The sequence below is a fragment of the Sapajus apella genome, unplaced genomic scaffold (assembly GCF_009761245.1).
Source record: "Sapajus apella isolate SASKATOON/1434 unplaced genomic scaffold, GSC_monkey_1.0 scaffold62, whole genome shotgun sequence".
In the NCBI taxonomy this organism is placed as follows: Eukaryota; Metazoa; Chordata; class Mammalia; order Primates; family Cebidae; genus Sapajus; species Sapajus apella.
In genome coordinates, this window is record NW_022437002.1 from 18,261,579 (window position 1) to 18,271,657 (window position 10,079).

The following is a 10,079-nucleotide window of genomic DNA, read 5'->3' on the forward strand; positions in this document are numbered from 1 at the left end:
TTTGTTTTTTATTTTTTATTTTTTTTTTATAAGATGGGGTTTCACCATGATAGCCAGGCTGGTCTTGAACGCCTGACCTCAGGTGGATCACCCCACCTCGGCCTCCCAAAGTGCTAGGATTACAGATGTGAGCCACTGTGCCCGGCGCATGGTTTTGTTCTTGACTGCCACACTGTGCCCTGCTCCCTGCCTTCCACTCACATGAAAGTAGCCATTCATGTTGAGGCCGACGATGCCAAAATGGTAGGATCGGGAAATGTCAGGGATGATGCACTCTCGGCCCCGGCGTTGTTCGGGCATCCGCATCCACATGTCCCAATCCCAGAGCTGGCAGACATGGACAATGAGGAAGATTAAGATGTTTCGAGTTCGTAGGGACTCCAGCCCCCTCACCCAACCCTGCCAGTTACCTTTTCCGGCGTAGGCCACTTGGGCTCAAGCTCCTCCTTGTACAAGGACCTCCTGAGCACCCAGCCCAGCCCAGGCATGGTCTCCACACGATACAGTAGTGCTGGGTCCTCAGCCGTGTGTTCATAACCCTGAGGACAGGGGCCATAGTGGGAGGTATTAGCTGAGCCCTCATAAACTCACTAGCTAACCCCTGGCCATTCCAGCCTACCTGGTCATTCCAGGCAGAGATGCAGTACAGGCTGTCATCCTCCTCCAGCAGGTGGATAGATTGGCTCAGGAAACTGAGAGGCAGGGTCAAAGAGTTCAGGGAGAGGCAAGGATAAATCTAGTCACACGGAGATGCTGGAAGAGCTGGAGCTGGGTCTCAGGAGCGTACCTCCTTCCCCCAAATCTCCACTGTCTCCATTCATCCACTCTACCTTCAACACCAGCCCCAACACCTGCCATCCTACCTTTGCTCAGGCTTTGCCCCCACTTTGAGCTCATGTCCTCCAGAAAGCTCTCCAGGACACCTCACTGCCTGTTTGCCTGCAGACCGAGGAACCTCATCTGAAACCTAGAGTCTCCCCTCACCTGAAAAAATCCACAGCGATATCCAGGTCCTCTTCTAGAACCACAGCAAACTTGGCCTCCTGGAAGAGGAATGGAACATCATGGTCCCAAGAGGGTCTCTCCATCTGGTGGTCTCCTTTGCACCCAACCCTCTTCTTGCAGGCAGCATTACCCCCATTTTCCAGATGTGAAGGATGAGGCCCAGTGAGGGGAACAGCTTGCCACATAACAGGCCCAGACCCTATGCCCATGTTTCTCCGCCCCAGGCCCAAGAGTTGTATCCTTAGTACTCACCGGAAAGAGGTTGAAAGTGGCAGTGAGGCTGGCCTTGTAGTGCTGGGAGCAGGGTAGGAATAGGGCACATGAGCTTTAGGGTAGAAGGCACAGCCAGGTGTCTGCCCCATCCCCGCTTGCCTATGCAGTACCTGAGACACGCGGGCATTCTTGATGCTGATGGGGGTATGCTGGATGCCCCTCAGACCAAACAGTGCCACCACATCCATGGGTTCCTGGGGGACACGGCCACTGGTCACCATGTGAGGTCACTTTCTCCTGCCCGCCTCCGCAATCCAAGGCCTTCACATTTCACAGCCCTTGCCTGGGCAGTCTCCCTTGCCCGCCCCTGGCAATCACTGCTGCTCCACACCTGCAGCCCTGTGTTGTCGTGTTGTGTTCCACCTGAGGTCCCCTGAAGCCCTACTTACCTCATAGTAGCCATCGATGAAAACGGTTATCATCTGGGGAGACACCCCCTGGGCTGAAAGCAGAGAGCGCAGCATCCTGGGGAGCCCAGGGATAGGTTAAGGTCTCTTCATTCCCCCTCAACTCAGGCTCCCCTGTGTTTACAGCTGGGCCCAGATTCTCCATGCTTACCCACAGAGGTGAATAGGTCTAGAATCTGTTGTCTTCCTGCCCACCTCAAGAGTTCCTCCTGGAGGTAGATGACCTAAGCGCCCTCCCACTTACTAAGCACCCTCCTGTTCAGTGCTGGAGACAGCCCACTCCCAGGCTTACCTGTACAGGTAATTGGGTCGGTTTCCTGCAATGACAGCCACAGGCACATTGAGGACTTTGTTGTCTGGGAGCTGTGGGAGAAACATGTTTAGCTCTTGCCTTACTCCCCCTTCAAACGGGGATCCCCACCTAGGGAAGAGTTCTCGAGTGAGGGTAGGTACAGACGAGCAGACAGGGAAGGAAGAGAGAATCTTCCCTGTTGTGGCTTCTCCACACACTCAGCCCAACTCCAACGCTCAGCTTTGCTTACATGGCCTGCCCCTTCACCCCAGCCCTGTCTTGCAGAGTGCAGTGTAAATCCTGCTCCTGGTTCCCTCCCAGGCTGGGGTACAGAAAGCCCAGCCTAATCTTTCCTGGGGCCCCCTTGCTGAGCTGGGAAGGGGGCCCTCACTGCCTAGGGCCCCACTCACTGGGTCAGGGCTGAACTCGATGGGTGTGGGGTCCTTGCAGCTGCATACACTTCCATAGCCCTCAACTTTGCTGCAGAAGCGCCGGCGGCGACGGTTCAGTTCTGTGTCTGCCCAGTGGCACTCTGCCTCTGAGGGAAGGATGTGGTTGACATGGAGGCATAGGGCTAGCACAGTCTAAAGAGCCCGAGGCACACAATCAAAGAAATAAAGCACCACTAGGAGGACCTAAATGCCCACCCCCAGCCCAGGCCCTGCCCCATCCAGGCTCCACTAACTCTACCTTCTGCTGAGCTCAGCGGCACATCTGTCTTCAGCAGGACTGGGTCCCCCCAGGAGGAGAGGGCAGGCGACTTAGAATGTTTCTCCCCAAGGACAGGACCTGGCAGGAGGCAGGAATGAGGGCTCATGGGGACCCAGACACCAGCTTGGGGGCTTTTTTCCATCTCCCTGCCTACTTTCATCCAACCCACTACCACTGGCTCCTATGTATTCCCCACCCCACCCCACCTCCTGGGGTTCTGCTCCTCCCGGGCCCTTGATACTATAGAGTGGATGGCCTCTGGTGCCGGCACCTCCTTTTCGTCCCACGAAGGCCCATGTGTCCCTCCAGCCCAGGGCAGGGCCAGCCTGGCTGCCCAGGCTCCTCAGCAGAGCCTTGGCCGTGTCCTTGAGGTGGAAGGAGCCCTCGTCCTGGGGGCCAGAGAAGGCAGTTAGGCTGACTGGCAAGGTTCCAGGAGACCTGACCTCACAGAGCACCAGCTATGTGGCAACCTTTTACTTAAATAAGCTCATTACATTATCACAATAACCCTCTATGATTACTCTCTTTCTCAGATAAAAAATAATAACTGAAGGCTTAGAGAGATCTGAGTCATCTGAGGTCATCCAGCTAATAAGTCCTTTCCACAAACCCACACGATCTGCACCTCTCTCTCCCTCCACCTCTCTACCTTCTTTTCCCACCACTCCTATTCTCCTCCCTTATTCTGCTCCACCTCGACTGGCATCTTTGCTCTTCCTCAAATGTGCCATGTACCTTCCCACTTGAGGGGCTTTGCACTTGCTATTCTTTCCACCTGGAATGCTCTTCGTCCAGGTAGTCAGCTGGCTCACTCCTCACTTCCCCAGCTTTCTGCTCACATATCATTTCCTTGCAGGGGCCTTCCCTTTCTAAAATGTCCCCCATCATTCTGGATCCCCTGCTTTATTTTCTTCTTTATGTAAGTTATCATTTACTAGCATTACACACATTTACTTGGCTGTTTTTTGTAGACCTCCCACTGCTAGAATGTAAGCTCCATGAGGGTGGGGAATGTGTCTTGTTTCCCATTGCACCTTCAGCACCCAGAGGAGTACCTGCCATAGAGTTGTTGCTCAATAACTATTTGCTGAATTAATAAAAATGTTAAGGCTAAGATTGGAACCTGAGTGACCTTCCTTCAGAGAATCTTCCCTTATGTTACATGAGAGGCAGAGAAGCCGGGGCTATGAGCAGGGTTGGAGCCAGGGAGTAGGGCTCAGGGCCAGGGCTGAATCACTGACCTTGACAGTACAGATGAGCACTCGGCCGGGCGCAACCATGTTGAGGAACAGCACCATGGCCTCATCCTCATGAGGTGAGTATGTGTCAAACACACGTTTTGCCATCACGTGGCCCTGGCAGGGGATGCACCTCTGGTGAGTTGGTATCATCAGCAAGAAGAGCCCAGCTCCAGCCCTCTGGGTCACCCACCCCTAGAAACTCACCGTGGCCTGGTTGAGGACAATGACATGGATGCCCCGGCCCTGCTCCCGGGCCTCATCCTCCAGCACCTATACAGTGGCAGAGACAAAGTCCAACTTTTCACTGACATTCAAGGTGTCTCTGTCATGAGGGTACTTAAAACACCAGCTGCTTGAAACCTCACTTCCTGCCTATGCTTCTGTTCACATAGCTCTTTTCCAACTCAGCTTGAAGGCCATCTCTTCCAGAAAGCCTCTATGGCACTCCCATTGGAAGAGATCACGTCTTTCTACAACCCTCCCCTCCATGACTTTCATGGCTCTTACAGCCTTTGCTGTCTCTGCTTCATCCTGGAGGTATCGGAATCCTCCATCAGACTGAACTCCTCAAGGTAGGGCCAGGTCTCATTACTTCCAGGTCCCCAGTGCCCAGCACAAGGCTGAAGCCAAAGAAGGGACCAGGGAATAGTTATAAAATAAATCAGCCGGGCGTGGTGGCTCACGCCTGTAATCCCAGCACTTTGGGAGGCCGAGGCGGGTGGATCACGAGGTCAAAAGATCGAGACTATCCTGGTCAACATGGTGAAACCCCGTCTCTACTAAAACTACAAAAAATCAGCTGGGCATGGTGGCGCCTGCCTGTAATCCCAGCTACTCAGGAGGCTGAGGCAGGAGAATTGCCTGAACCCAGGAGGCAGAGGTTGTGGTGAGCCGAGATCGCGCCATTGCACTCCAGCCTGGGTAACAAGAGCGAAACTCCATCTCAAAAAAAATAAAAAATAAAAAATAAAAATAAATCAATGAATTGACTGCCTACTATTATGAATGATTGCTTTTGACATCCCACTATATACATATAAGACACTTCACAAACTTTTTGTTTAATCCTGACAAGTAGAAATCATTAGTCTCAGTCTATAGTTAAGAAATTGAGGACTCCAAAGCCCCAGAGGTGGAAATTGGCAGAGTTGCAGTTCCCACTTAGGCAGTAGACCCTGCAGCCAGTGGACCATGCCCTGAGCAGAATGGAGTGACTATACACCAGACCCTGGCCCACTGACCGTGGTGCCATCCACTGCCACATATACTTTGCTGCGACTTGAGTACACCTCTACGTCCAGGACCCGCCGGGGACCGCTGCCTCTGCGCCTTGGGGGCTCCAGGCGGCCTAAGGCCTCATCTGTGGGGTGCAACAGGTCATGGAGATAGTCTCCCCAGCAGAGTGTCACCCGTTGGGGTCTGCCTGCCACTCCAGCTGTGAGATCCAAGGCCCTCCCACCCCATCCTCAGCTTGGCCCCACCATAGTCTTGCTCTGGCTCTGGGTCCTCATTGGCTTCACTGATGGCTCGCCGAGTGTCCAGGATCAACTTGATATTGACAATGACAGTCACCAGCAGGAAAAGAACGGCCCCTGTCTGAGGGGAGGGGTAGGGATGATTAAGAGGAGCACCTCCTTCAGCTCCTAGAGGATCTTTCTGAAAGGAGGGCCCTGGCTGCAGTGAGGACATCCAGAGAACCTAGGACCTGTCTCTTCCTCTGTCTGCCCAGCTCTGCTCCCCTGACCAGGGCCTAGTTTCACAGCCACCTTCCCCAGGGAACCTTCCCTGACCCTTCCCCCTCCATTAGGGCCCTCCCTACCCAGTGCTCCTGTATTCTTCCACTTGAGACCTTGGTTTCAAATCTCATTGATTTCCTTGGTCCTCTCCATTGTTGGTTTCTAGAGATAGAGCCAGGCCCAGAGAACCAAGCTGGGAATCAGACCTGGGTCCTAGCCCTAACTGCCTCACAGGGGTGTGTGCCTCTGGGCAAAGCTGTCCTGATCAGACTTCAGGCTTCCGGTTCAGAAGCTTAGAAGTTGTACTTGGGTTCCGATTCCACAACTCTGGGTTCAAACCATTACCTACAGGGACAAGACATATAGAGGTCTCCCCTCTAGGAACCTGCTGCCCCTTTCCAACTGGGGCTGGCCAAGGTAGGTCCCACTGCCTGGTTTAGGTGGGGAAGAAGCTGGGAGGGAGCCCTTGGTGGGGAGGGTTTGAGATATCTCTATACCTGACAGAATCTCCGCAGAGCCCGCTGGTTTGTCAGTTTATACTTCCAGGTAAGGTACCAGCTCCGTTTCTTCCGAGCCCCAAAGGGCTTGATGAGGGGGCTGGGCTTCCAGTCGTCCATGCCGGATTGGCGGGTCACCAATGTCCTGGGCAGCCCATGCCTTCAGGAATCTGATGGGATCAGAGGGCCACATAGGGTAAGGTGGCCCTCCCAAAGTCTGATGCCTTCTGGAGAGATGAGGGAGGACCTCCCAGCAAGTCTTCCCTGCAAGCACCCATACTGTGTGACATGGGGAAAGTGGTTCAACTTCTCTGGGCCTGACAAGAAACCCTTCAAAGGGGTTGGATCACCTGGAAATTCCCTGAGACTGGAGTAACTCTCTGAATCAAGGCTGTCCAGGGGTGGAGGCCAAATAATCTGCTCAAAGTTCATTAGCCCCTACAAGGACCAAGCCCCAGGCCTCCCCAAGCCTGTGGTGGGCAAAGAGCGACCTCTCCTGCCCCAATCCTCCACCCTCATCCCATCCTAGCTGGCCCAGCTTCTCCTCCCAGGGCCCGGAGCCGCCCGAGGGCTCGGGAGACCGGCACGGTCAGCGCTACCCCTCCCGGACCCCCACGCTGAGGCACTCACGGCTTAGGGGCCCCGGGCCCCGCTCGGGCCCCGCTCGGGCCCGCATTGCTCGGCCCTGCGCGCCGCGGCCTCCGCCTCCTCCATGCCGCTCGCGGCCCCGCCCCGGCCCGGCGCGCCCCCCCGCTTCCGCCGCCGCCGCCGCCGCCGCCGCTGCCGCGGGGTGAGAGGGCGACGGGCGGCGCTTAGGGCGGCGGCGGCGGCGGCAGCGGCGGGGTGTCCGCAGCCAGGGAGTAAGGAGCGTGCTCAGACCTTGCTCCGCAGCTTCGCAGCCCGGCTGGCGGGTGCTGCTGCCTGCACGAGAGCAGCCCGTTCCCCCGCACCGCTGATGGCAAACCCAACTCCAGTCAGAGGCCTAGGACCTTAGACCTAGATCACAGGGCACGCCAGGGTCAGAGGGGCTGCAAGCCTTCGGCACAGCACACACACCACCCGCCCCATACCCCTCCTGGGCAAGGCCGGTACCTGGGCCTGGGGCATGCACAGCCATTGGAGGCCAAGGGAGATTAAAATCCAGGTTCTGCCGCTGTGCTAAGCAGTTTACTGATGACGTTTAATTCCACAGCAACCCCATGAGGTAGGCGCTATTATCATTATTTCATTTTTTTTTCAATTGAGACGGAGTTTCGCTCTGTTGCCCAGGCCGGACTGCAGTGGCACCATCTTGGCTCAGTGCAGCCTCTGCCTCCTGGATTCAAGCGATTCTCCTGCTTCAGCCTCCTGAGTAGCTGGAACTATGGGCGTGCACCACCGCACCCGGCTAATTTTTGTATTTTTGGTAGAGACGGGTTTCACCATGTTGGCCAGGCTGGGTCTGGAACCCCCGACAGCAGGTGATCTGCCGGCCTCGGCCTCCCAAAGTGCTGGGATTACAGCCGTGAGCCACTGCGGCGGCTATAGGCGCTATTATTATCCCTGTCACAGATAAAGAAATGAGACCCAATGTCACAAAGCTGGAAGAGGTGGAATTGAAACCCAGCCTGGCTCCAGATTCTGCTCTTAACCACTCACTGCACTCTACTGGCAACAATACTTAAGAGTTGCCAGGTTTAAATAACATCATACATAGAAAGCACTTAGCTTAACACAATGGTTCTCAAACTTTAGATTGCATCAGAATCACCTGGATGACTTCTTAAAACAGAGGTGCTGGGCCAGTCCCTAGAGTTTTAGATTCTGTGGTCTGGGGCAGGGTGGGATTTTGCATTCCTAACAAGTTTCTACCTGATGTTGATGTTTGTTTGAAGTCAGTGGGTAGCCATAGAACAGTTTTAAGCAGGGGAGAAATATAATTCCATTTATTTTTAAGAGAACCTTTACTTTATTTGTGGAGAATGGTTTGAAAGGAGACTGAGGAAGCCAGAAGACCAGTTAGATTTTTTTTGAGCTTTCCATATTCCATCTGCTTCCTGAGTGGTGGAGTGATATCCCCCACAATGTTAACAGTACTTGTCTTAGGAGTTAAAGAAATAGATGATTTTTCTTAGTTAAGTATGTATAAGAATAGAAAAAAACCCAACACATTTTATTAGCATTTGAAAAAGATGTGCTGGCTGGGCACAGTGGCTCACACCTGTAATCCCAGCCTGTAATCCCAGCAGTTTGGGAGGCTGAGGTGGGCTGGTCACTTGAGGTCAGGAGTTTGAGAGCAGCCTGGCCAACATGGTGAAACCCCATCTCTACTAAAAATACAAAAGTTAGCTGGGTGTGGTGGTGGGCTCCTGTAATCCCAGCTACTCAGGAGACTGAGGCAGGAGAATCGCTTGAACCCAGGAGGCAGAAATTGCAGTTGAGATCGCACCACTGCACTCCCGCCTGGGTGACAGAGCAGTAGTCTGTCTCAAAAAATTAAATTAATTAATTAATTAAAAGATGTCCCTTAGGGTTTCTTTCTGACCCTCTTTTCTCCTCAAACTCACTCTTCATGGATGATATCATTCTCTCATGACCTCTGTTACCAATCTAGATTCCCAAACTGACATTGGCAGTTCTAACCTCTTTCCTGAGCTCCAAGGTGCCTGATGTCCAGCAGGGCATCTTCACAGCCCCCTCTAACACACGAGCACAACTGCTGGAATCATTTCCTTTTACTCCTAGATCTCTTGAGGGCTCCCCTCCTCAGTGAACTGCACCAGGCCAAAGAGCTGGGAGTCACCCTTGACTTCTTGTCTGTCTCCAGTGACCAGTCGAGGTATGTCTTCCTCACCATTGTATTCTCTACACCACACACAAAGGGTGGCACATAGTAAGCTCTCCAGAACATTTGTTGAAATTATTCATTTGTATTTTTTAACAAATTTTTATTGAATGCCACTATAAATGAATGTAGACAGTCACCTAGTCCTGTCAGTCTTACCTCCTGAAGGGCCTTCCATTCTAGTCTAATTCTTCTCCAGCCTCACAATCAGCCCCTGGTGTAGCCCATTTCAGTTTCTTGCTTTCCAACCAGTCTCCTTGACTCTAGATTTTTACTCCTCCCATTCATTTCTCCTTGCAAAATCCAGAATGATTTTTTTTTTTAAAGGCAAATGTTGCTGGGTGCAGTGGCTCATGTCTGTAATCCCAGCACTTTGGGAGGCCAAGGCAGGCAGATCAACTGAGGTCAGGAGTTTGAAACTCGCCTGGCCAACATGGTGAAACCCCATCTCTACTAAAAATACAGAAATTAGCTGGACGTGGTGGTGGGTGCCTATAGTCCCAGCTGCTTGGTAGGCTGAGGCAGGAAAATGGCTTGAACCAGGAGGCGGAGGTTGCAGTGAGCCGAGATCATGCCATTGCACCCCAGCCTGGGTGACACAGTGAGACTCCATCTCAGGAAGAAAAAAAAAACATATATATATATATATATATATGCACACACACAGTATATATATATATATATATATATACACACACACATGTTGCCAATGGGGGAAAGGAACTACAGAGTGTGAGTGAAATCCATATATCCACATTTATCTAAATAGGATAATAAAGAGAGATGAATATTTAAAATTGAGAAGTAGTGTGGCTGAGCACAGTGGTGCACTCCTATAGTCATAGCTGCTTGCTGCTTGGGAGGCAGGAGGAGTGCTTGAGCCCAGGGGTTTGAGTCCAGCCTGGGTAATATAACAAGACCCTGTCTCTAAAAAAGGAAAAAAAGCAGTGGTAGGATTTACAATGAGAAGATAGTTACTCCTACCCTACCCTTTCACATCTCTAGGCCCACTCCCAATTAGCAACCACTTTTAGTTAACTTTAAACACTAAAGTTATGGATATGAACACCCCAAAAAATAAATAAACAACTGA

The 10,079-nt window shown here is 52.6% G+C and overlaps 1 protein-coding gene across 7 annotated transcripts in view; it reads right to left on the bottom strand.

Moving 5' to 3' along the window:
• Window positions 1-7,059, bottom strand: part of POMGNT1 (protein O-linked mannose N-acetylglucosaminyltransferase 1 (beta 1,2-)) — a 10,333-nt gene extending 3,274 nt beyond the window's left edge. For 4 of the 7 annotated variants that reach the window (XM_032247443.1, XM_032247437.1, XM_032247440.1 and 1 more), the window contains exons 1-17: window positions 6,793-6,917; window positions 6,163-6,332; window positions 5,411-5,525; window positions 5,171-5,289; window positions 4,134-4,199; window positions 3,930-4,043; window positions 2,960-3,077; window positions 2,668-2,766; window positions 2,388-2,515; window positions 1,978-2,048; window positions 1,668-1,743; window positions 1,389-1,472; window positions 1,258-1,299; window positions 985-1,043; window positions 620-692; window positions 411-539; window positions 202-327 (exon numbers count right to left, since the gene is read on the bottom strand). In XM_032247443.1, the coding sequence (XP_032103334.1) occupies window positions 202-327; window positions 411-539; window positions 620-692; window positions 985-1,043; window positions 1,258-1,299; window positions 1,389-1,472; window positions 1,668-1,743; window positions 1,978-2,048; window positions 2,388-2,515; window positions 2,668-2,766; window positions 2,960-3,077; window positions 3,930-4,043; window positions 4,134-4,199; window positions 5,171-5,289; window positions 5,411-5,525; window positions 6,163-6,282 (1,539 nt within the window). In that variant the 5' untranslated portion in view covers window positions 6,283-6,332; window positions 6,793-6,917. Of the gene's footprint in view, window positions 1-201; window positions 328-410; window positions 540-619; window positions 693-984; window positions 1,044-1,257; window positions 1,300-1,388; window positions 1,473-1,667; window positions 1,744-1,977; window positions 2,049-2,387; window positions 2,516-2,667; window positions 2,767-2,959; window positions 3,078-3,929; window positions 4,044-4,133; window positions 4,200-5,170; window positions 5,290-5,410; window positions 5,526-6,162; window positions 6,333-6,792; window positions 6,918-7,041 lie in introns of those variants that run through there. The other 3 variants (XM_032247441.1, XM_032247439.1, XM_032247438.1) reach the window with 2 other exon arrangements.
• Between the last annotated feature and the right edge of the window lie 3,020 nt (window positions 7,060-10,079).